At 39.4% G+C, this 27,299-nt stretch overlaps 2 protein-coding genes across 8 annotated transcripts in view; both read left to right on the top strand.

Moving 5' to 3' along the window:
* RSRC1 (arginine and serine rich coiled-coil 1) overlaps positions 1-10,584 on the top strand; it is a 288,784-nt gene extending 278,200 nt beyond the window's left edge. For all 5 annotated transcript variants that reach the window (XM_081139155.1, XM_081139156.1, XM_081139153.1 and 2 more), the window contains 2 exons: positions 5,357-5,509; positions 6,140-10,584. In XM_081139155.1, the coding sequence (XP_080995281.1) occupies positions 5,357-5,509; positions 6,140-6,232 (246 nt within the window). In that variant the 3' untranslated portion in view covers positions 6,233-10,584. The remainder of the gene's footprint in view (positions 1-5,356; positions 5,510-6,139) is intronic.
* A 12,549-nt stretch (positions 10,585-23,133) lies between these two features.
* Positions 23,134-27,299, top strand: part of MLF1 (myeloid leukemia factor 1) — a 33,227-nt gene continuing 29,061 nt past the window's right edge. For 2 of the 3 annotated variants that reach the window (XM_081139160.1, XM_081139162.1), the window contains exons 1-2: positions 24,036-24,108; positions 24,774-25,265. In XM_081139160.1, coding sequence (XP_080995286.1) covers positions 25,219-25,265 — 47 coding nt within the window. In that variant the 5' untranslated portion in view covers positions 24,036-24,108; positions 24,774-25,218. Of the gene's footprint in view, positions 23,144-24,035; positions 24,109-24,773; positions 25,266-27,299 lie in introns of those variants that run through there. The other variant, XM_081139161.1, reaches the window with a different exon arrangement.

The raw sequence follows: 27,299 nt of genomic DNA on the forward strand, positions 1-27,299 counted from the left end.
TTTTCTTTCAGTGGAAATACTTATTCCTCTATAGTTATTCACTCACTGGTTTTTCTCCTAAACAACTTTTTCCTGTTTGGTTCTAATTACTACTGTAATAAAACTATTTTTAATTTCATTCCTTCCTCAAAGATACTAATACTAGCAGTAGTTCCAATAACTAGTGAAATTGGCAGTGAGCAAGGAAATTGATCAAAAGCCTACTTGATACAGTGGAAAGAACATGGGCTTTTGGACTCAATGAGATCCGAGTTTGAATCTTAACTCCCACGCTTCCTGCTGTGATATGTGATCTTGAGCAAGCCTCTCAACCTCTTTGGGCCTCAGTTTCAAAATTCATAAAATGGAGTTAATAAATCCTACATTTTAGAGTTGTTGAGGTTTGAATATAATGATTATCAAATAACTAGCATAGTTCTTGATCTAATGCTTATTTTTAAATAACATACTCTTGCATGTACATTATTTGATATCTAAATAACTGCTTTCAATAAACTAAGCATAGTGCTTGAAAACGTCTACTGTAGGTGCTCAATCTATCTTAAGTACGAATTCTTTACCCCATTACATTTCTCTGATATGCCCCTTATTTTTCCCAATTCTCCATGGTCACCAGTAAGCAGGCCTCTTGCTGAGAAACACAGAAATTCTTAGACATCTGGTTTCACCTTAAAAGCCTTTTGAAATGTATAAATGTAATACTATCTATATATTTGAATTCATGATTAGTAATGTTTTTACCTCATTGTATCCCCTAGAAAAGTTTTTAAAGATGACTTCCCTCCCTGGCTGAGTGGCTCAGTTGGTTGGCACTTCGTCCCATACACCAAAAGGTTGCGTTTGTGGGTTGGTTCCTGATCAGGGCACATACCTAGGTTAGGGGTTCCATCCCCAGTCAGGGTTCGTGCGGGAAGTAGCTGATCAATGTTTCTCTCTCACATCGATGTTTCTTTCTATCTATCTGTCTGTCTGTCTGTCTGTCTGTCTGTCTCTCTGTCTCTCTGTCTCTCTGTCTATCATCTGTCTATCTCAAATCAATGAACATATCCTCAGATAAGGATTTGTTTTAAAGAAAGATTACTTCCCTATAGGTTATTAATCTTACAATAACTAAGTCCCAGAGAAAAACTCTCTTTTCCAAATCTACAACAAAACCCTATATAGTCAAATGGCTTCCTGTGGGACAAATATAAAGGAATTTCACGTAGATCTCAGATCAAAGGGAACACTATTATTAATTATTTTTATTATTAAAGTTTCTGTCTTTAGTTTTTAGTGCTGAGTTGGAATTTACTCTCACCTTCAATATAGCCATTTGTGGTTTTTTTGCACTTCTAATTTAGATGCTACCATTAGGAATTGAGAGAACTAAGACAGAACAGGGGCCTCTCCATTTCATAAGGATACTTTTTAAATCTATGTGCAGGAAATCCATCTTCTATTTCAACTTTGTTTATAACAGGCTTTTCTTCACAATAATCATAGAAAGCAATAAAATCAATTCTGGAAAGCCTAGAATTAGCTAGTTCTAGGGTGGATAAGTACGAAAGAGAAGCAAAAACTGCCTTTTAATATTATTAATTCAGCACTGTGAGTTGAGGCATTTAGAAATATATTTAGTTAAAAGATTTTACCAACATTTTTATTTATTTCCTTCAAAATCAAAACCAAATTGCAGACATCTTGGGTTTAGCAATTGGGAGTCAGTGGTCAAAAGCATGAAGTGTAGAGTCAGACAGACTTGGAACCACACTCTTCTGATTCTGCCATATACTTACTGGCTCTACATCCTTAAGCTATGAAAACTTATTAAACCTTGGCTTTCTTATCTTCAAATGGGGATAATACCCATGGCAGAGGTTTTTTAAAAGATAAGCAAGATACTTTACATAGAACAGTTATAGGAAGCACTCCAGAATGACAGCTGTTCGCTACGCCTCTTCCTGCTGCCCCGCCCGCCTCCTGTTACTGAATACTGAGGGCTGTATTTGTCTGTGGCCTTAAGAGGAAGTGTACGCACAAGGATTCCCATTTTGGTTGGGCCAGGGGTTTTTTTTGTGGTTTCTAGACCCTAATATTCTCCTCATTGGAGGTTTGGTGTGACCTATTGCATTACTAGCAAATAGTTAAAAATTACTTCATAGCTTTACACAGCTTTAAACTTGCTGGTTTCCTGTACAGACATCAGCTTTGGACCAGTTTGTTTCAACATAGCATTTTGGAAACATTAAAGCACAGAGCAAATGATGTGAAACAATGTTGTATCCTAGCCCCACTTTTTTAACTTAACGGCTGCCATTTATACCAGAGGTTTAACATATATATTTATCTAATATCCCATATTTATAGCTAAGGAAGCCAAAGTTCAGCAAATTTTCTAACCTGTGGTCAAAGTGCTAGTAAATGACAAGAAGCAGCATCTAAACTAAATTTATCCAACTCCAGAGCCCATTTTTCCTACTAACCAAATGTCTCTAATAATTGTGAACTCAATGCACCTTCCCTGTTGTAGCATAAAGAAAGCATACATTGAAATATGGTAAGTAGCACCAACAGGGGAATATGCTAAAAAGCCTCAGAAGAAGGATTTACCTTGGTGAATATACAATAGGATTAGCCATCCAACACTGAACTTTTGTTAGTCACTGCATTTCAAAATGATCAGAAGAGCAGTGAGGGGCCAACAATGAATAAATTCACACTCGACTGTAATATAAAACAGAGGACCAATTTATTAGTTTAGAAAGTGATATCCTTTTTAGTTTCTAAAATGTCTGTGTCTGCAGTATAAGGTAGGAATTCAGGATGCCCAAGAAGCTGAATTATTTATTAGGAGATTACTTAGCACAGGGAGGTAAATTATCTTGAAGACTGTTTCATCCAGATCACAGGGAGACATGCTGGGGTATCCCTGATGCATAGCAAAGACTCTCCTGAGGACTAAATTACCCATGACCCAAGTTTCAACATATCTCTTTCCTGGAAAGTTCTACACTCATTGGTATAAAGTTTGTATCTCTGAAAAAGGCTTTTCTATACTGGCCATCCCTTCTGTTGGTAGAGTCTTTCTTTATCTGTGTTAATTCCACTAATTAAGCTAGGGAGCTGTTACCAGAAAAGTAGCTGTTACTAATGACGTGCTAGACATTGTGTCATCTGAACACATATCGATTTAACTAGTTGCACCCTCTGCAATCATGTTTCTCTTGTGAGTAGATAATCAGATAGCTCCTGCTATATCATCACCTTCAGGAACAAGATGCAGCTTGTTTTCAAACTGCTGTATGTAATAATCTTATTACCAGTTATTCAGCTCTAAAATTGGTATATCTGACAGATATCTGCCTATGTTTAAAGAGGGTAATTTGTCCTTTAACTTGGAAGTACAATTTGAAAACAATATTTTCCAAACTGAACCACCGGGTGGCAGTACTACTCAAAGCCGGATGTTTGATAGTGGCCATATTGAGGGTTTTTAAATAGTCAAATTTTCTCTAACAGTTTTTCTCAAATCAAGAAACAATTAATGTTTTTTTTCACACATTTTTAATTATGTATTGTTAAATAATAACTTCCTTGTTCTGATTCAGACTTCTGAGAACTTCACTTATGTGTGCATAAGAGCTTCTCAAAGAAATATGTACTGTGTAGGTAAAAATAGAATGAGATTACTTGGTTTTTAGAATAAAATGTTACCTCTGCCATACCTTTGGCAACTAGAATAACATCACACCACAGTTTTTCAAGGCAGTTCCACACAGACAGCCAGTCTTCTAGCTAAGCCCTAACAAAGAATGGCTCAAATATGCAGAATGGCACACTCTTATATGCTCTGCACAGCAGCATAGATACCAAAAAATGATATCCTGGACCTCACTGGATTAAAATACTTCCCATTTTCCCTCTGAAGAATGTTGGGTTTACTGTTATGTTTTATAGAGAGTCAGTATGACATCATTTATATTAGGGTTGTGAGTCTTCTAAGCCCACTATGTTAGAGGCATAGAAATGTTTGAGACCTGGGGGAAAAGTATTGGCTCCAGAGTATGAGACTAAAACTGCCAAATCAAATTGAATGGATATTTCTTAAACGTTTTTATGTCACTTCTTACAATTTGTGATTATGTATTTATCTTGGTATTTATTTGTTAGCCGTCTGTCAGTCCCATCAGGAAAATGTAATCTCCAATTGGGACAGGGAACATAGCTATTTACCCAGTACTCAGCAATTAGTGGCACTCAATAAGTACTGGTTAAATAGATGGATTTCTAATTCTAAGATAAGTTATTCTAGGAAAGGATTAACTCATTCATGCATGTTCATTTTTGGATGGTTTGCACAGTGAAATCTGTTTTGCCCTTCATTCGGAGAAGCGAGTGTTCAGAAGTAGACAAGTCAAAGAGAAAATGAAAATTGAAAAACAATAGGTGTAGAACCAGTAGGTATAGAAAAAAATCTAAAAGTTGAATTAATCTTCCAATTGCCTTGATTTTTAAAAAATTTTGATTTCAGCTTCTTATCTAACCCATTTTGTATTATCCCTGAAACCTTGCTGCTAGTCAGTTACTCCCTGGCTTTCTCCTTTCTTAGGGAAGGAAATATTGGAATAACCCCGAGTTAGCACACACTGCTGGCTCTTTCCAGGCAGAAACAATGATTTGTAAGTCTTTTTGTCCCCAGCACTTAACGCAGTGCCTGTATTATTCAGCAATAAAATGGAATGAAGTACTTATAAGTAATATAACATGGATGAGCCTTGAAAACATTTTGCTAAATGAAAGAAGCCAGTAACACACAAAAACACACATATTGTATGATTTCTTATATATGAAATGTCCAGAATAGGCAATCCATAGGGACAGACAGATTAGCAGTTGCCTAGGGATGGGAGGGTTGGGGAGAGATGGGGAGCAGTAGCTTCCAACGGGTATGGAGTTGGCGGAGGGTGATGAAAATGTTTAAGTTGCTTGTGGTGATGGTTACAAAACTCTCTGGATGTGCTAAAAGCTACATGATTTGTAATATGTGAATTATATCTCAGTAAGACTGTTATTTTAAAAAGTAACCTATGAATTTACATATATGAAATATACATTTTTTCAATAGGATAGACTCACAGTACCAATTTCTTAAGAAAATTATGCTGATCATAAGAAATGATAAATATTTTCCCAATGTTTTTGTATTGGTTTGCTTGTTTTAGGAATAATTATTTAATAACCTGGAGCTTTTTGAGATTAGTATCATCTCAAAGGAGACTATTGAGTAATTATTATTCAAAATCAGAAATATTATTAAAGGAAAATTCTGATTGTATATTGTGATACAATTTATAATATGAGTTTTATGTTTCAGTCAGTGGAACCTGGCGAGGTGAAGCACGCAACTGCAGCATCAGGAGCAGCATCAATAGCTGCTGAACTACCCAGTAATGAAAAGGAAACAGACCCAAGTAGCATCCCTACTGCTATCAAGTACCAAGATGACAATTCTCTGGCTCATCCAAATGTAAGATCCCTAAACATAAGGCTGTCTATTGAAGTCTAGTTGACTGAAATTCAGACTCTTTTGGCAACAAGAAGACCATTGAAGGAAATGGATTCATATGTCCTGATTTGCTAAAAATAGGCAGCTGACCCCCAGTCCTTAGAGCTGTTACATGTATTTGAATATAGTATGTCCAACTCACGTTTCCTGACTTCTGGAAGCAGTCTTTCTATGGCTAAGAAAAACAGGCAAAAAGAAGAGTTTTGTTTTGTTTTTAATCAGGCACTAAAAGATCTAATTCCAGCTCAGCTCTATATGGTTCATTGACTATGAGCATGTCACAGATGTATCTGTCTTCTGAGAAATGGTGTCATTTCACTCGGTCCCTCAGAAAGATTGTAGGAAATGAACTTCACAAAATACAGTATGGAATTGTTAACCAAATGATATCGATATTAGTTCTTTTACTTCAAAATTACCTGATCATTATTAATTCCAAATAGATGATCTTCAGTTAAGAAGTCATCAGGAGTTAAACAGTATCCAAATCTTGTGCTGAAAAATATATTTTATAAAAGTGATTTACATCATGTAAGGTCAAACCCAAGTGATTGGCAGAAAAGATAACATTTTTTTCTTTTTTTATTTCAGTTATTTATTGAGAAAGCTGATGCTGAGGAAAAGTGGTTCAAGAGATTAATTGCTCTTCGACAAGAGAGGCTAATGGGCAGTCCTGTGGCCTAAATAATACATATGGTTGAATTAACAGCAACATTGGAAATACAGGTTTTTAAATCCCAATTTAACTTTTTACTCTGAAAAAGAATTGACCCAATTATATAAAAAGGTAATCCTATTGTATTCATTTTTCATGTCAGCTTGAATATTTCTTGATTTGAACTTAAACATTGTGAATATTAAAACTAGTGTAAAATTGAGGAATGCATGAAAATGCCCTACTGTTAATAAAGCGAATTCTAAAAATATCAATGTTAAAATAAATAGCACACAGTAGTGTTTCTAAGTATATTTTTAACATATTAGGTTGTCATTTAAAGACTTCATCTTCCATGTCTTATGAAACCATTTTCAATATTTTATTTCACCTTACTGCGAAATTTTAGGCACAATAAAAAGCACTCTTAACAATCTAAGCAGAATGAGCATGTTAATATTTAAAGAATAACATATTTATTGAAAAAATTTCTTGAAAATCAAATAAATCGATGATTTACTGCTTAGAGATCAGATTTTACTAAGTGCTCCTTTTAAACATGTTAGCAGATCCCAGCTCATTCTTCTAGAAATAAACATGCTCAAGCTAGACCTAACCAGTTGGCCAAATACCCGTGATACGGAAGTCATTTCTGAGAAAACAGGTAAGAGCTCTCCCTTCAGTCTTACTTAGCCATCTGCTGTTCCTGTAGAGGAAGCCAGCTAACTTTAATTTTGTAGAATACCTTTCTCCAGTAGCTGAATGAAAATCAGCTATGCATTCCATACTGAACATGCCAGAGACACGGATTTCAGGCCTTGCCTTACAAAACTACTTTTCAACAGGTGACATAAATATTTCCCTTTCCTATTCTGTTCTGTTGTCTGGTCTCACTCTGATTTAGCCTCTATGAAGACTGTACCTCAGAACACAAGATAAACATGAAAAGTTTTGAGGATAGGATTACCAGTCTATAGGACACCTAATGGTATCTTTTTTATATTTCTGAAACTACTAAAATTCTAATCCCTGTTAAAAATGAAAAATATAAAGAGCTTCCACTTAATTGCAAAAGGTATGGAAAAGAGACTGCTGATAACACATGTGTTTTCATACAAACATATTTTCACGTCCTAAATAGACGCTATTGTTCTTTTCTTAGCTCTAAGTGTCCCGTAGGAACTCAGGTTTGTATGGTTTTTAATATAGGTATGTAAATTTTTAGAGACTTAAAAAAAAGGATTACAGTTTCTGAAATATTTTGTATTTTATTCTTTGCATGACTTGTAAACAGTAAATCTACTATCACCCTTCTGGAGAGTATACTTGGCAAGAATATGGGTTGTCATTGGGGCCACTAGTGATTCTCTGAAGAACGTGGATTAGGCGTTTTTCTCAGTATGACTGATGTTTCTCATCTATAAAATAGTGAAAATATAGTGATCTACACTAATTATGTATAACTCCAGTGTTCTTCTGTGGCAAGTAGCTCAAATACAGAAGCTTGAACTACAATAGATTTGTATTTTAAAGCTAAATTTTTCATAGAGCTAGAGAATCGGTTCTTTTTAATTAACTAAACTTTAGTCACTTCACGAGCTCAATGACTTCTCTCTGATTTCCAATATGATTCATTTTAATGTATCATTAACTGTGTCTACCTGCATTCCCATTGAAGACTACAATATTACCACACACCCCAAATCAAATTTAATGAGAAAGACTTCATAGAATACTGTCAAACACGTCATCAAGCTCAGGCCAGGTGATGCATCCCGGCCTTCTTTAGTGCCCTAACGTAATGAGTCTGTAACACAGAACAATACCTTTCATGTCACTTGAATGATGATAACAATTTGGGCTTACATGAGACCTCAAAGTATTTTTTGAAATGTTGATTTTGTGTAAAATGATGAGTACTAATAATACAAGTTGGATTTTCATTTCTGAAGTGAGTACATTCTCAGGGAAAATGGAGTGACACTCCCTAGTTACGAGAACAAGATATGGAAGGATATAAGGACAAGACACACTTCAGCATCGTAGCCTGTGTGAAATGAGGATACTAATAGTGGACTTACCTACTGTGATTTTTCAGCAAAATAACCTAAAAGAAAGCCACTCATAGAAAAAGTTTACTATTTATGCCAATCTAACATTTTGGCATGGTAGCCATCTTAATGAAATATGGAACAAATAGTTGCATGGATAATGATTTAAAAGGCCACACCCCAACTTCAGTGCAGTGTACTCCCTTTATATTTGAACTACCTTGGCCAATAGACCCCATTCCAGCTCTCCCCAGCTTTCTCTGATCTCCCTTCCTGCCAAGACCACAAGAAACCCTACTTGCTCTACAGTTAGTGACCTGACTTGAAGAATGCCAGGTCTCCTTTGGTCAGATTTACCCCCTTTTTAAACATTTTTTTTAATACCTAGCTTGGGCCAGGCACAGTAGGGGCAGTTGGGTATACAGAGGCTTAGCGGTGAAGCCCTGGCATGTATATGATACAAGAGATACAATAATTTAGTGGCAGAGGAGAGGACATTGTTGTGAAGAAGAGAGAAATTACTCTGAGTTATAAAATTAAGGCGGCTGAATTGGAGCAATCACAACTGAATAAAGACTTGAAAGGATAGGAAAGCTTCTGGAGCCACAGGAACTCGCATCCACTCACTTCCACCTTTCTGATCGCTGCTCTAGAGGCTGGGAACTGCAGCAGCTCTAACCCAGGGAAGGGTCCCTTTCATAAAAGATCCAAGTGACCCTTCCCTCTCAATCTTATTAAAAATCCAGGCATAAGTTTAGGTTCCTGGTCACTCACTGTCATTCTCTAGCCATTCCTCCCTCTTGGAGCATCGGCTGGATAAGCTAACCCTTCATTTGGCCACCAGCATCAACAGTCTTGCATCCCCACTGCTTGACATTAGCCGAGATGTGCAATGGCAACTGAAAGGACACTTTCAATACCTCTAAGAATTACATCTGCCAGTGTGGCCTTGCATAGCCATATGGACCACTGATACTCTTAGTTTTTCTCTTGTGTGCTGTATAAAGCATCGGTTTGGAGCTAAAAGACACAGTTCACTTGCCTATGTTTAGATCCTTCCACAAATTTCCTTTGGTTTGGGCATCAAGTGAAAATCTTTGAGTGAGCAAATAAGATAGTAACAAAAGTTAGAAATGAAACAAGACATGGAATATTTTTGGTCACTAAACTATGGATGAACTGATCTAGAATTCTTATACCCATGTTTTTCCTTCCCCCCTTCCTCAACCCCAGAATTCCTTGTGAGTATTACAGAAGTGATTTTAAACCAGCTCTTGGCATTATTCAGTTGACACAGTGCTTGAATTATTTAGAAAATGTTTAAATGCCATCCTTTGGGACTCCCTTATGGAATAATGGAGAAACAAATCTTGATAAGAAATATCTGAGTCTTTACAGGAATAAACAGCAGAACAGGAATGAAAGTGGAGGTAAGAAAGAATACCTTCTCACTTCTCAAATTATCTTCATCTTTCATCAGAGGCATAGACATTGATCAATATATTCGGCTCTTTTTTGAGAAGTGTTTTCTAAATTAAAGAAAATCTTCTGTCATAATATATTTCCAAGTTATTTTTGCTATTATTATATCCCCAAAATCTAGACCATGTCTGACACAAAGAAGGCTTTCAATAAATATTTTTCAGTGAAAGAAGAGTGGATTTGTTCATCTCAAATGGGCAGTCTGTTTAACAGTCAGTTATTTAAATTACTCAAGCTATTTGGAGCCAGTGCAGAAATAAATAAGTGCCTGGGCATATACCCAAAATACTTGAAAGCAGGGTCTCGAAGAGATATTTCTATACCCATGTTCATGGCAGCATAATCCACAACAGCTAAAACGTAGAATTAACCCAAGTGTCCACGGATGGTTGAATGGATAAGTAAAATGTGGTATATGCATACAATGAAATACCATTCTGCCCGATAGAGGAAGGAAATCCTGCAATATGCTACAATGTGGATGAACCTTTAGGACATTACGCCAAGTGAAATAATCTAATTACAAAAAGACAGATACTTTATGATTCCACTTATATGAGGTTCTTAGAGTAAGTAGTCAAAATCATAAAGACAGAAAGTATAAAGGTGGTTGCCAGGGGCTGGGGAGTGGATAAAAAGGAGAATTACTGTTTAATGGGCTTTAGTTTCACAAGACGAAGCAGTCATGGGATGAATGGTGGTGATAGTTGCACAACAATGTGAATGTATTTAATACCACTGAACTATACACTTAAAAATGGTTAAGTTGGTAAATTTCATGTGTATTTTACCACAATAAATATATGTAAATATATATACATGTATATAAAATAAATAGATGAGTTTTATAACCCAGTTAGTTTCATTTCTCTGATTTATATCTCCTAATGTCTCTGAGCTGATGAAGGCCTTGGGATATCATGGAGAAATAGAGTATGTAGTGCCTTCTCTATTGCATTAAGGACTAACAACAGGGGTGAGACTTTAAGCAAGAATCTTTCTAGTCCTATACTTGCCCAAACTTCCTTTCTGGTCTAATTTTTTTTATTGTATAGATAAAACTTCAAATGATGTGAATGTGGTCACTCAGGGTCCACCTATTGTCTCCTGGGATTGCTCTCTGTGCAAACTATAGGTCAATTTTCAAGAAATAAAGGCTACCAATACTGTAAGACAACACTTTAAACTCAACAGTGTACCATTTTATTTTTAGGTCTCAAAAAGGAATGGCAAAATGATCCTGCTGCAGTTCTCAGGATGATGAACTGAACTGACCCTCTCATATTAGCATCCTGTAACATGGTCCTCAGGCTCAAATCCCAGTGTAAAAAACCTAGCATACCACAGACTCCCTTTGTAATCTTTTAAAAAATGAACAGCTAAAATCCCATGTCTTAAAGTCCTTAACTACAGTCTATCGACCTGTGCATGTTCCATGAAAATTATGTCCTAAACTTAAAATAGAATTGAAAGCATAAATATTTGAGAAATAAATGTTTTCCAAATATCAGCACAATAGGTTGAATTACTATATTAAAGATTGGATCGATTTTTTAAAACAAATTCTGTAACTGGATCATTTACTTAGCCCCATTGCAGCTTTTCTCTTTCCTCTTTCTACTGGAGTAAGTCTCATTGATCTCGAGAAGAGAACTCATGATAACTCACTTATTAATAGTTTGAGAAAATACTTTTTTCAAAATGCAGTATATCTGAATCAGCTGCTGTAAACCAGCTGCTCCATTATTTGAAGTAGAAATGGAAAGTCATCCAAAATTATAATCTCCAATAAATATACTTTTCTCCATGTTGAAATTCTTCATTTAAAAAATTTTTTATATGCCTACCATAGAGCATATTTAGCATCGGAAGCTGTGCACTACTTAATAGTTGTTCCATCAAAAACAGTTGAACCTTCAAAGGGAAAACCATCTTTATATTAACACTCTTTCACCAACAGCCACACTTGTATTTCAGAGGTCATGTGGGCTATTTTCAGCAAAGGTGCTCAGAGACTTCATTCATCTTCCATATAATTAATAAGAGAAGGTGACAAGTGATTGGTAAATAGGTTAGCATTCACCACAGCCTACAAAATACCAGAGACTCATTTTCTATTTGGGGTCCTTAGCTCAGCCTCCACTTTCTAAGTATTTTTATCTTGCTACAGTAACTGCAATATGATTCCCAAGAGATATTGTTTAATTAACCTCTGAATCCCTTTGAAAGGCATTTATAGAGACCTTCCTTAAAAAGTTTTGAAAGAGTTATAAAAATATTGTGCTTTTTCTCTTATTTTTTGAAAAACCCATGTTAGAATTTCCACAGTCTGTGACAAAAATCTGTTCTTTTACTAACAAAGGCATCATGGATTTGAGATGTATTTTTATTTTTGGAGCTAAAAAAAATCAATATAATTTAAATGTCTGTAGGGGGTTTGAATATTGGGTTCCAGTTCAGATGTGCAATTTTTAAATCAAATATGAATGGCCACCATTTTACTAAACATTCTCTTTCTGCTAACTACTTCAGCATTTTTTCTGTATTCATTTATATATTTTCCAGAAATGATATAATTTAAACTTGATAGCTAGCAAAACAGTCACACGTAATTTATTAAATCTGCCCATTTGCTGGCCTTGTGTAAATACAGGCAGCCTGACAAGAATACACAAAATAAAAGTTACATCGAGAATTAAGCGTCTTGCATGGTGGTTTCCATATTTTTGTGATTTGGGACTTTTTTTCATTGGAAAATACTAAAAACACAGAAGGAAAGGTACATCCCTCATCTGCAACCAATCTGCGTGGAGAAGCCCCGCCCTGTCCTGCTGCGGCTTTGCCCTCCCCACCAGGTCCCCGCCCTTCCTTCAGCTTAAACAAAGGCATCTCCGCAGAGACTGTGACACAGGGGCTCTCTGTTCAGACCACGGGAACAGTCAGCCATGAGTTTCTTTCCCTGGAGGCGTGCTTTGGATACCTTCCCAAATGGTGCTTTACTCTTTTTAATGGCTGCGCAGATTCCTAAAGGTGGAATGGCTGGGCCGTAGGATATGACCCTTTCACAAGTATACTAGTAAATAACAGCAACAGTGAGTAAACTTTCCAATAGATGATTTCATGCAAATTAAATTGTATCAGTCTCTTCACATCACTTAAAAACTACAAAGTCGTTTTGTACTTAGGGTGCATGGTATGTAGCCAGTTCTCTCCACCGTCCCCTCAGAATCATTCTGCTCTTCCCCTCTGCAGCGCCCCAGGAGGCTGACCTTCACCAACAGCACCCCCAGCTCTCCTTGTCCTCCGCTTCTGGTCAGGTTCAGCTGACAGGGGCACTGGCAGGGAAGCGAAGGAAGGAGGAGAGAGAATTGGGTATCTGCACCCCTGCTGGGCCATGTGCCCATTGTGGCTGGTTTCCCACGGCCACAGCTCCTGTAGGCTACCCCCCCCTCCCCAGGATATAGCTCTCGGAATGTTAAAGTAGCAGCTCCTTCCTCTGCCCCTTCAGACCTGGAGGCTGGAACAGTTTCCTGCACCTACTAGCCCCTGACTGATTGCTTTAACCCTGCTCACAACCCTGGATATAATGTCTTCATCAACCTTTTGAGTATGTCATCTGTTTACCTCTAGGACAGAAGCTGATAAAATTATCTTCAGGGGCAGTGTATCAATTAGGATTAATTAAGTATACCAATTAGTTTTTCCTAAACAATGACAACAGCAGCAACAATGAATAGTGGTTTAAATGAGAAAAATGTTCATCTCTCAAGATAAAGTCCTTTAAAGGCAGGCATGGGGGATTCACATGCCAGGAACCCAGGCTCTTGTTCCACCATCCACAGTAGGTGTCTTCCACCGCATGGCACACTGTGGCTGCTGAAGCTGTAACCATCACGCTCACAGTCCACATGCCCGCCTTCCAGGCAGCATGACGGGTGTACTTCCCTTTTTTTTTTTTAATGTCTTTGTGATGATTTTTCTTTTTTAAAAATTTATCTTTCTTGTTGAAAGTATTACAGATGTCCCCCTTCCCCTTCCCGTTGACCCCCTCCACACCACTCCTGCTCCCTCCCCAGTCCTTCCTCACACTATTGCCTGTCCATGGGCTATGCATGTACGCATAAAAGTTCTTTGGTTAATCTCTTCCCGTCCTCCCCTACTTCCCTCTGAAATTTGTCAGTCTGTTGCATGCTTCAATGTCTCTGGATCTTTTTTGTTCATCGGTTTATTTTGTTCATTAGATTACACATATAAGTGAGATCATGTGATACTTGTCTTTCTCTGACTGCTTTATTTCCCTTAGCATAACACTCTCCAGGTCCCTCCATGCCGTCTCAAAGGGTAAGAGAGTCTTTTTTACAGCTGCATTGTATTTCATTGTGTAAATGTATCACAGTTTTTTAATCCATTCATCTACTGATGGCACTTGGCTGTTGTGGTTGTAGTTCCTTTCAAGAAGACTCAGACATTAAAGGTAATGGGTACTTGGAAGTCTATACCTCATCGACCAGAACTTAGTGAAATACTATTCCCCTGTTGCAAGAGAGATTGGGAAATGGAGTATTTCAGCTCGTCATAGCAGAAAACATCATGATAACTATGAATCATAAGATAATATTTCCTTTAAAAAATAAAGAAAAATCCTGAAGGAACCTAGCTATATAGCACATCTGTCTACCCATTCAAATTTTCATTAATTCTGAAGACAATTTAATGGAATACTGCTGGGTGGCATATTCCCTTTCTCAGCTCTCCAGAGGCTACTACTATACAAGCACCCTTTTCATGAGGTTGTATTAAGCAGGAACAACAGCTGTATGTGCAAGCATTTCGGAGGAGTAAGTGACATTTAGACCCTGAGAATCCTAATCACCACTGCTCCTCAGCTCCCTATTCCAGGCCCATACGAATCAGTTGAGAGTGGTTCTTGGACCCTGAATATATCACATTTAGGGAGATCTGGCATGAATGTTTCAGCTTGTCTTTATGTCATAATGGTACGATATCTTGGGGTAAGGGTCCAAGGGAAAGGAGGCACCAAGTCATCAATTTAACTTGACGCCTCATCACCTTCTCTTCCATCTAAGTAATTTCCATGTCTTTATTCCACTTTTTATCCTTTAAAAGTTTTAAAAAAAAAATCACCTTTCATTGATCTTATATTGTTAGCACATGGGAAATGCTCAATTCCATTCTAATTCTACATTTGTCAACCAACCTTTGATCAATGATTTCTGTCTCCACCAGCAGGGTCTTTCTGTCAACAACTATTTTAATTTACTAAAGATTGATTTAAACAATTGCATGATTTCATGTGAGCGAAGCAGTGCTTTTGAATTTTTTCAGCCTGCTCTTGCTCCTGAAAAGCCAAGAGAAACCACCAAAGGTAAATGACAGGAATATTCTGGCTTGCCCTGGCTCTGGAAGAAAAGGTTGAAAAGGAGTCTGCCAATTTGCTGAGGTAGCAGATCAGCTAGAAATTAGGGGCAGAAGCCCCAACTCATCATAGAGGTGCATTTGCCTGCTGTATGCTTATATTTCTGTGAACCAAGTGAGCTGGCAGGAAGGGGCATATATAGGAACCCCAACTCCAACATGTAAGTAGAGTATTTGTTACCCATTGTGATGGCCTTAAAACATGTCTGCAAATTCTTCGATACTTCTCCCATTGAGAGGCGGGATCTATGTCCCCTTTCTTGAATCTAGGACATTCTTAGTGACTTGCTTGTGACCAACAGAATGCATCAGAAGTGGCTCATCATAACTCCCAAGCCTAGCCCAGGAAAGGTTTATGCCTAATTCTCTTGGGACACTCACCCCTGGAGCCCTAGGCTGCCGTATCAGATGACTACTCAGGCTGCCCCATTGTAAGAAAACCCAGGCAATAGGGAGAGTCTGCACGTTGGTGTTGGCTGACAGCCCCAACCGAGGTTCCAGTCAATAACCAGCCTGTGAGTGAAGACTCCTCCAGCCACAGTCTCCCTAGCTGAGGCCCTTAGAGACATGCCATCTTCATTTCCCTGTCTAAAATCCTTGCCCTCAGAACCTATGAGAATAATCCAATAGTTCTTTTATGCCACAGGAACAGTAATCCTTATCTTGCCGAGGTCCTTTGTGGATTAGAGTTGACATGTATAAAACACTCAGCCTAATGCCTAGCAAAGAACCAGAATCAATTTTTTCTAAAAGTTAAAAACAGTAATGCTATAATTTTCTGATTTGACATTCTCTGTTCACTTAGAATGAAAATTATACTCTTGTGAATGATCTTATTTTATAAAACCAATCACCACATACATGTAAGTTGGACAGACGAATCTATAAAAATATTTGGATTAAGTGATAAATATAATTAGAAAATGAAAGCGCTGTGTAAAAACAAATACAGGGTTATTTAGCGCCTTTAGCTAGAAATCGGCATGTCCTATAAAGCTAACTACCATGAGTAAGATTGAATGAGCTGTAATCATCAAAATGACTGAGAATTAAGAAAGTAAATTAATTCCTAAAGGAAATCACTGTAGATCTCATTAGTTCAGGAATAACCCACCTTAGGACTTTAATTAAAAATAATATTTATTCCAAATAAATGAGTGCTGGCAGGTTTCTGTAGAATCCATAATCTAGGCTATGCTAAATCTTTTTTCATATTAAGGCAGACATCATTAATCTCATTTGAGATGCCCTCCAGTCTGACAGCCCTCACAGCACTGGGGTGATTTCTTGCAGCAGCCTTTTTATCTTCATAAAGAGTTATAACTCATGCAGATACCTGATGTAGAAAGGTCTAGGCAATTAGAGACATCACTCTGCGATCTACACTGGCATTTTATCATGTTAGAAAGCATCTCATAATGAGTTTGGTCTCAAATGGAGGCTAACATCTCAACACTACCATCAAATTAATGGTGGTTATTTTATTGGTTTATTTCTACCATCCTTTGTTCTGGAAAAGTATCAAATGTCTTATAAACACATATTCATAGAATATGACCAGATAAAAGAGAAATTTCAACAAGTCAGTGAAGAAAATGGGGCAAAGGCGAGAGTGAGAGTAGAGAAGGCAGGAAGAAATTACAAGGAATGAAGTTAATTTCCAAAGTGCACACTGTGAAGTAATGAAATTCTGTAAAATTATACTTTCTAGCTTGCCATGATTGTTGGCTTATATAATGATTAATTTTGAAAATTTTATTCTGTACCTATTCTTATTATTTTTGTATAAGTTACTAACAGGTGCGTGCACTGGGTTGAGTAGTGTAACCCTCAAATTCATATCTCCCAGGACCCTGGGAATGTGACCTTATTTGAAAGGATCCTTGCAGATGTAACCTAGTTAAGATGAGGTCATACTGGATTAGAGTGGGCCCCAAATCCAGGGACTGGTGTCTTTATAAGAGAGGGAGATTGGAATTCCGAGACACACAAGGGAAAAGGCCACGTGATGACTGATGACAGAGGCAGAGATTGGAGGGATAAAGGGACGAGCCAGTGAACACCGAAGGTTGTCCGCTAGGAAGAGGCCAGGACGAATTCTTCCCTAGAGCCTTCGGAGGGGCGTGGCCCTGCCCACGGCTGGACTTCTAACCTCCAGAGCTGAGTGAGAACATTTCTGGTGATAAAGCCACCCCGTTCGTGGTGCTCTCTTAACAGCCTTAAGAAACTAATATAACACTTAAACAATTTCCCCAAGAACCTAGAGTACAGGCCCCGTATAAATCTAAACGTTTGAAGGGGAAACAATGAAAGAAAAGAAATGAAATTCTAAACATGTTGCCCAGTAACTTTTTGCTTAAAACCTATGGCTCTCCTGTTCATTATGGTGGGCGACAAAACACAGAGCAAGTAAGCAAGTGTCAAATATTAAGGGGAAAAACAGTCTGGGCAGCATCCAGCCACACTGAGCTTAGCAAGTTGTGTTTATATGGATAAATAGGATTTTGATATTCTATGGCATACATTATTAGTGGCTCATATTCCCAAAGCTATACAGGGAAAACAGTGTTCAACAGATACAAATGGGACACAAGCCCTTTAGAGGCCAGCCAAGATGATTCAGACCCACGTTAAGACCGAACAGAATTAGAAAGGTGGTAGAATACGCAGAACCAGATAAACCTGTGCTAAACTTCTGCAAATCAGGTAAAAACAGTAGTCCTTAATCTAAATATCCTGCACAAGTAGAACTACTGCCTAATGGCCCTGGGACTGTAAGATACAGACAGCCAGCGATGAGGTAGTGCCCGTGTCCACTCACAAAGGCCTTCTGCTAGGAACCAGGGCACGTCCCAGCTCTCACATCACAGGGCTCTCCATCAACACAGATTTGAATTACACTCAGGAGCCAATACGTGGATGTTACTGGGCACTGGGCTCAGGTGTCCTTTCAGGTCATGAAAACTCACACTCTCAGTAACTGGATCACAGGCTCAAAGCCTGTGGGCCAGATTCAGCCCAGAGGCTTGTTTTGTTTGGCCTGCTCAGGTATTTTGTTTTTAATTAATTGCTAACTTTAAAATATTGGGAGATATCATGTGAAATTCCATATTACCAGTGGGCATGCATTTCTGCAGGGCAGCCACCTGGAGCTGAATAACAATAGCCCCCTTTGCTGGAGTCAGGCCCCCTCCAGTGCCCCTTTGTCCCACCCTCCCAGGCAGCAGGGGGAGAAGACTGCAGGCTCTCGGCCTGTCTCCTGGAGGGGGGGGGGCTCCATTCCAGGACGTGCGACCTTGAGCAAGAATTTTCAATTCTCTGACCTTAGCTTCCTCTCCTGTCAAATGGACATCATAATAGTGTCTATCTCATGAGATTGTTTGGAGGGATTAAGGGAATTAAAACATGGGAAGCCCCTGGAACAGTGCCTGTCACACGGAAACTCAATAAATGTTTGTTATTTTTATTATTACTAATTCTTATCATCTTACTTATCCCTCACCTTTATTACTTGTGTGCCTTTTCCTGGTGTTTGTGTTTCTGACTCCAGCTCTAAGTAAAATCTCACCCTCAAAGGGAGGGAAAGGAGACATCTGGTCCGTGTGAAGTGGGGCAGCAGGGGTTATACCCGGTGTATTAAGGGCCCAGATTCTACAGCCAGACAGCCTGGCTTCTAATCCCAACTTTTCTCTCCCTAGCAATATGTCCTTAGACAAGTTGCATGACTCTCTAAAGCCTGTATTTGCTTTTGTAAAATGTTAATGGAACTGTTGTGAATCAATGTGCCTAGCACATAGCACGCCTTAGCTTTTATTAGGAAAAATGCACAGCAGACCACAGCATTCTCCTGCCAGCCAGCGACCCTGGGCTTTGGCTGCCTCAGTTTCCCCCAACAGGTTGCAAGCGCCATTCAGTAGTATGAGCCTTGCTGGAGGCTGTTTCCAGGTCTGAAGAGAAATGAATGAGAAGGAAACAACAGGGTATAGCTTGGAGCCACTCATTACTCTCTCCCTGTTGCCCCTTTATTTTGTTACCCTAAAATATACGCCCCAGATAGTATTAAAACTTGCATGCCCTTGAAATTAAGAACAGCTCTTCTAAGGTAGAAGCAGATTTTTCCTTCCATTTCAAATAGTAAAAGCACCTAAGCATATGACAAAGGGATGAAGGCATTCAAAGTTCTTAATGTTTTACAAAATAATTTTCTCATTCCCTAGACAGACTTCTCAAATGATTGCCTTTGCAGTGGGATATCCACCCACAGCTTGAATTCTTTCCAAATCTTATCGGAGATTTAAAAATAACTTAAAATAATGCATTAGTCACATCAAAGGGTTCCTGAGGCAGATGACCTCAACAGTATTTCTTAAGAATGCTTTCTCCTATTCAACTTGTTTTAGGCTCTGTGATTCTAAAATTAATCATTTTTTTAGAGAAGCAACAAAGTGTTTCTCCTATTCCATACACAAAAGAAATACAGGCAGTCACAAACATCAAAGTGTTGACTCAATAAGAAAATCCTCCTTATGAAGTCTGCAGAAAAAAGTTTTTTGAATCTCACTGGCAATAAAGATTTAAAATAGCTGAATGTTAGATTGATTTTTAAAACTAATCAAGGCATGCAAAAAATGGTCATAGAGCTTTAGTCTTAAAAGCAAAAAAAAAAAAAAAAATGTCCAAAATCTATCAGCAGTGGATGGGCAAATTACTTGTGGTAAATTCATGTAATTAAACACTATACAGAAATGAAAAAGAATAAACTCTTGCTCAATGCAACAATATGAATGAATTTTGCAGACAAAGTTTAGGCAAGAGAAGCAAGTCTCAGAATACTGGTCAGCTTTGCGAGAGACCAACCGGGAGGGAGCCTGAGGGAATTTTCTGGGGTATTTTGGAAATGCTTTATATCTTCAGCTGGGTGGTGTTTGCGTAAGTTTATTCATCTGTAAAAATATATTGAGCTGTACACTTAAGATTAGTGGACTTCACCAAATTTAAATTATACCTCAGTTTAAAAATAAATTTGAAAAACTAATCAGGCTTTAGCTGTGGATTTTCATCTACTATACGTGGCTCCATTATGGGCCTTATTGGAAGTCTGAGTTTTGTTGCCTAAAGAAAGTAACATGTTTGTAATTTATACTGCCATTCAAATTCTTTGTCTTTGACGTAATAGCCTTGATTTTATTCAGTAAAGAACATTTTTGTTGTTTGTTTTTCAGGAAGGTTCAAAAACCTCTTTATGTACTTAAACCTCACAATCTGTGTCCAAGTTTGGATGGTCCTGACAGCTTCGTGTCTATTATAATTTCACACCATCAGGTCCTTTTTCGTTATGAGACCTTACTGTGGGTGCAGTGAGACAGAAAAGGCCATGACATGGTCAGGTCTGGATCCGAATCCCTGGTCTGCTAGTCACCAGCTAGAGGATCCTGGCAAACAAGTCACTCCACCCCCCTGAATCGCTGGGTTCTCACCAGGAAGTGGAGATGATGCCTCCCCACAGGGTTACTGAGAGAACTAGGATAAAGTTTGTAAAAATCTTGGTAGACACTTTTGAAATGAAAACTATCACTACATGGAAGTGAGCACTTATCTACGTCTTTATTTTTAAAAAAATCATGACACTTGATGCAAAGTATCCAAGCCTCAAAGCTTTATATCCAAGAAATGTGGGAAAGGTGGAAAGTTTTGCCCATACTTATTAACAATAATATAATCTTTGGCTCATCCCTGTCCCTACAGCGGGTCCTCACTTCCTCCCAGTTTTCCTAGCATCTCCTTCCTCTCTGGCCTTTCTCACTAGAACAGAACATTCCTCTGCTTCTCTCCTACCAACTCTCCTGCCACCTGAATGTTAGGACCCCACCCCAGGGGCTGAAGCCACATTGTTGATTTGTATATTTATTAAACAATTTTTCCCATTAATGAAAGCAGCTTGAAAAAGGCACCTGTTCCTAGTTGAACAAAGATGACATATGGACTAGAGGCAGCCCTGACAGGGAGTTTGAAGATCGTGGGACCTATGCTCTTATTAGCTAAGTCATTTAATTGCTATGCACCTTTCCCCATCTTTCACAAGGGGATAACACAACCTTGTGAGAGGACTGGTAATACAGCTAGCTGGAGAGACGTTAAACATTAAAAAGAAAATGAATCGTACCTTTTAGAGAAAATGGATTCATAATACAACTTTAAATTTAAAAAACTTAATTTGAAAAAGAGAAATATCATGGGATTAGGACAGGGGTCCCCAAACTATAAGTGCTTCGGTAATATTTTCACTGTGCCCCTAGGACCAAAGAAACACTGAATAGTTCTGTTTATTATGTAGGAAGTTCCAAACAGCTTAAGTATTTATGTTCTAAGTATTCAGTAACCTTGTAAAAAAAATACACATAAGTCAAAAGAAAAACATTCTTATATCATTCTTAAATAATCACACTTACTAATGAATGTGTGCTGGTCTAGCGCAGCTCTACTCAGGCTTTGGAAACATTGAATTCTGCCACCAGCATTTCCTGTTCCACATTGATTTTCACAAGGTATTTCCTTTTCATCATATCAACTTTTTTAAAAATTTTATCTTTATTGTTGAAAGTATTACAGATGTCCCCTTTTCCCCCCATTGATCCCCTCCACCCCGCATCCACCCCACCCCCAGGCCATCCCCATACCAATGTCTGTGTCCATAGGTTATTCATATTAGCATATAAGTTCTCTAATTAATCAACTTTTTTTATTGATTTGAGAGAGAGAGAGAGAGAGAGAGAAACATTGATTTGTTGTTCCACTTTTTTATGCATTCATTGTTTGATTCTTATATATGCCCTGACAGGGGATTGAACCCCAAACCTTGGTGTATCTGGATGATACTCTATCCAGCTGAGCTTCCCAGCCAGGGCTTCGTCATCTCAACTTCTAAAAACGTAGCTTTCCAAAGATGACATCATCTAAAGAAGTATAGCACAATTTAATATTGAAATATGTGAACTATGTCAAGCTAGTAGTTTGTACAGTGTCCAACAGATGTCGTTTCTCACAAAAATTTTAAATGTCCCATCCTGCACCCTGTGAATTTGCTGTGATGTCTCACTTTCAGACCACCTCTTCACAGTTTAAGACAAAGGGATTAGGACAATGAAACCCTAGACCCATTGAAATTAACCGAAGTAAAGGTGTTTATAATGGCCTAACACCCATGGCTCTGCAGAGCTATATTTAAGTCTGAGAGTCTAGCGCTCAAGAGCCTGTTTATTTCTTCTTGGGCACTTGAGATAATGTCTTCAAAAGCATTTGGAAAATTCCGAAGTGCTGTAACAAGGGTGATTGCAGAATTGGCTAGTGAAAGAGCAGTCTGCTAGAATGTAAGCTCCAAGAGGCCAAAGAGTTTTGTATCCTTGATACCTAGAATTTTCCCTGGGATATAATTGGGCCTTAATAAATATTTAGTGAATTCATGAATAAAGAAAAGAGGACTCATTGACATTTTGAACTCTTGGTGTTTTTAATAGAGTTGTAGGGTTGACTTAGGTTTCATACTTTTCTCTGTTCTCTCCTTAGTCAATGACCTTCCAAATAAACCGTAAGTTGTAGTGTGGTTGTAGATTATATATCTAAAATTACCTAGTACATAGAGTTGCTCAGTAAATGGTTAATTTGATTTTTATAGGGAGGCAAAATTGGGTGGTAGAAAGAATATAAATTTTGGACTAGGACTAATCTGGGTTTGGACTGACTTTTGAATTTGAATGGATCACCAAATTTCTCTGGGTCTGTTTTTCCATATGTAATGTGGGAATAAACATTTTATAGTATACAGGGTTGTTACAAGGATTTAATGAGAAAATGTATGTAAAGCACTTAATGCAATGTCTGGAACAAGGAAGTACAAGCAGGAGCTATTAGCCTAATAGGTAATTTTCTCTTTGCTTGGCTTGTGTCATTCCTCTGAAGGCAAGCTCCAGGACATGTGAATAGACTACATCATATACACTAAACACATGCTACCTCAGGGCCTTTGTACTGGCCTGGAATGCCCTGCTCAAATTTGCCTTCTTAATGAGGCCTACACAGAACTCCCTACTTATAATTAATTGCATACTTCCATCTCCCTTACCCTGCTCAGATTTTCCCCCTAACATCTATCACCTTTTAACATACTACTTTCTATGTCCTTTATTTTCATTCTGCTCTCATAAGAATATAAACTCCAGGAACAGGGATTTTGTTTGTTTTGTTCACCAATGCCACAGTGTCTAGACCAGTGCCTGAATAGGTTAGGCACTCAGTATTTGGAAAATTGAATTGATTTGAATATATTCTCACTTAACATCTTGGGTCGTGCTATTTTAAAGAGTAAATAATTCAGGTCTTCTAAAACAATTTTTTTTTTGCCTTGAAACTAATTTAGAAATGTCCTTATATGTATATGCTTCCTGAGCTTCCTTCTGAGGCCAGAAGAAAATACCCTCTTCCCTGGAAGAGCTATACTATCTTCCCATGGGCTGTGAAGTCTGCCCTACCTCAGGCCCCCCATCTCAGAAAAAGGAGGCTACCAGAGAACTTGGCTAAAGGTGGGGAGGTAAAAGTCCAAAGGATTAAATTCCTGGCTCCCAAAATAACCCCTGAGTACTCCTGCCACCTCCAAATCAGGCCCTGCACGCTTCTGCATGCTGGCTGAGTGCCACCTCTGGCTCCATCCCAGGGAGCTCTGTGGAGCCAAAGATGGCCCTCTATCTCCACAGAAAAGCACCCGAGAGAGGTTCAGGGACATGCATGGTGCATTTTCTCTCTTCTTCCAGTCTTATTCTTTGTTTAATGCCCTCTCTTCTATCTTCTCCTCCACCGGCCTCTAGGTTCCTGGAAGACCTCAGGACAGTGTTTTTCGAAACTCAATAATATGATATCTCTACCCCCATGTTCAAATTCCACAGGTACTGTTTTTTTAAATTAGTTCACTTTTCACTTAAAATTTTAAAGACTAGCTATTAATGTGTGCTTTAAGTTTAAAACCAGCTTCACTTGCCATAAAAAGAAGAGTCACATATATATAATATAATTAAAACAATTATATATACCCTAGTTGGACAGGGTTGCTGGCTGCAAACTTTGTGCCTGAGTCCTGCTCTGTTAGGTTAAGGAACCGTGGAGAAGTGTTGAGGACCTGCCAGCATCAAAGTGACACTTGCTCCCTGAAATAGAGACTGGAAAGAGGACTGAAAAGAAAGCAATTTTCTCAATTTTTTTAAATCCTCATATGTTTTTATTAATTTTAGAGAGGAAGGGAGAGAGAGAGATACCCATGTGAGAGAGAAACAGAAACATCGATTGGTTGCCTCCCGTAGGCGCCCCCACCAGGTATCGAACCTGCAACCTTTTGGTGTACGGAGAATGCTCCAACCAAGTGAGCCACCCAGCCATGTGCACCTGTAACTTAAGCATTTCCCACTTTGGGATGTACTGTTTGAGTTTTAGATTTACAAAAGCAAATAAGTTTGTTGAAATGTGAGAGGCCTCACCCATCCCATTTCCTTCAAGCACTGAGCGCACTATTTACCAACACTTCTTGCACATTTTTTTTCTCATTATTTGTGCACAGCTTTGACCAACTACCACAGACTGTTCCGGATATATGACTCCCCCGTGTGGGTCACAAAATGTGGCGGGTGAATGGGTGTTTGGATGCCATCTAGCCCCAAATCTTGACCCATCTCCACTTTGCTGAAAAGAGACTCGGGCTATCTGGTCCCTCGGGAGCTGAATAAGAGTCGCCTGGCTGGCGCGAGGCCGAACTCTCACCTCTTTGTTGATCCCAGTTGTCATGGCAGCGGCGCATTGTCCCCGCCTCGTCTTTGTGACGTCAGGAGACCACCGTCCAATGGGAAAGCAGCTCTGCCTCACGCGCCGCCTCTCCGGGCGGGCACCGCCTTCGCAACCCGGCGGCGAGCAACGGCAGTGCGGGGCGGGCGGGCTCCAGGAGCGGCTGCGGCGAGTGACCTCGGGCTCCCACCCGTCCGCGCCCGCGGGCCGGAGACGCAGCCAGGATGTTCCGGATGCTGAACAACGGTTTTGAGGATGACCCCTTCTTCTCGTGAGTGTCGGCGCCGGCAGCCCGCGGCCGCGAGGGGATTTGGGATTCGCAGGGAGCTATTTTAAGGGGGAAGAGCGAGTTTTGGAGGGTGAGAGGGCTTTCGGGGGACTCCGGGAGGCGGTTTGAGGAAGCGGAGCGTTGGGGGCGTGAGAAGGAAGGGAGACGAGGGCTTCGGGGTGTGCGGAAGGGGGAGGATTTAGGGGCGTGGAGTGAAGCAGGAGGGTTTGGGTCCGAGAAGAGTTGGGGGGCTGGGAGGGGAAAGGACTTGGGGCGCGGGAGAGGGAGAGGGAGAGGAGGACCGGGGGCCGGGAGGTGAGCGGGGGCCCGGGCAGCCCTGCCCGGCGCCCGCAGCGGGGCGCGCCCCTCGCCTTCCGCCGTCGGCGTGAGGGCTTCGCAGCCGCGGGGGCTCCGCGGGTGGCTGCCTGGCGCGGGTAACGGCCGTCCGGGTGGAGCCAGTGGCGAGTTCCGCAGGCTCGCGGGGCCCTCCCCGCACGGCCTTAACTCCGGGAGGTGTGAGGCGAGGCGCGCGGGACGGCGGCGCTCCGAAAGGGGAGCGGTTTTAAACGGCGCTGTCCTCACTGAGGACTTGGGGGGCACGACGGCGGGGAGTTGTGCCGCCTCCCGCCTCCCCGGCCTGAAGTTGCCCGTGCGGTGTGTTCTCTGGGCTTCGTCGCCCAGCCGGCCTCGTTGGGGGGGGGCCCGCTTTCTGTCGGAGCCCACGCGGGGCGGTTAGCGCCGCCGGTAACCCCGCCAGCCCCGTGAGCCGGCCCGAGGGGAGTGATGTGATGCCCGGGAGGACCACGGTCAGAAACGCCTCGTTCCAGGATGGTCCAGTTCTCTGGTTTTTAAAAATCAGTTTGAATTTTGATTTGGTATCCTAATTTCACCTGATCTCTCTCTAAGCAATTTAGGGACCTTTTTTTTTTTTTAAAGGTTAAATGTTGAAAGTTTGCTACATAGATTTTTTTAAAAGGAAAATATTGACTTAAACGTGTTCTGTTGTAAAACCACGTAACATCAAAATAATAATTGAGAGAATAATTAACAGTAGAATAGATAAAATGAGTAATATAAAAGAAAATTATTAATACTTCATACTAAAGGTTATTCGTTAAAATTAAGGTGTATGTGGACTCAGGCAAATTGATTATGCTGTTTTAGTTTGCTTGTTTAAAAGCTGTTGGGACATTTACAATCAGTGTCACCTTAACAAATTTCAAATTTTATGTTATGATTTGCTCTTTTAAAAGCCTCTGAGAGTAGGTACTAAATATATCCATAGCTTAGTTGAGCTGTTGAATTATGAAATTGTGACATCAGTACAATGGGTTAAGCAGATTATGGTAGACAACTTTTCTGTTGTATTATGTCCTTGACTATATCAAAAAGAGCAATGGCCTTAAGTAAACTGTGAATGTATAATTAGTACCTGCTTTAAGGTGTCTAGCAAAAGTGTAATTTAAACTCTTGGGTGACCCTTTTTGAGCAAAGGCAATGAACCCAAGAGTCAGGGTCAGAAATAGTAACAGACTACAAATAGTAGGCAGGCCTCAAAGAACAATTTTCCCATGCTGAGGATGGAGAGGACTATCAGCTACCTTGTCAGTAAGTCTTTCAGCCACTATTCTCTGTAGCTGTCTTCAAATGTAGGCAGCTAGAGCATAAAAATTTAGGGTAAGATTATTATAATTAACTTTGCAAAACTGATTCATGCTTATAATGTCTTTGCTCCACAATTGTCTATATAGAGAGTAAACATACTTTGAGGAGGTTAGAAAGGAAAAGAATATGAGTTTATATTTATTTCAAGTAATCTAATTTGACCTACCCCTTTTTACCCCAAACTCAAACAAAATGAGTATCCATTACTTAGTATAGGTCAAACATAAGGAATTCATGCCATTTTCTGTATAAACATTACCTCTTTTTGCTAACATTATGTTTCTGGTCACTGGGTTCCCTAGCGGGTAGTTTTATGTCTCAGACGTAGAAAGTTTTCAGTAGATATTGTGTAATGATAATCTGGTGTTCCCT

The sequence above is a fragment of the Miniopterus schreibersii genome (assembly GCF_964146895.1).
Source record: "Miniopterus schreibersii genome assembly, chromosome: 5".
In the NCBI taxonomy this organism is placed as follows: Eukaryota; Metazoa; Chordata; class Mammalia; order Chiroptera; family Miniopteridae; genus Miniopterus; species Miniopterus schreibersii.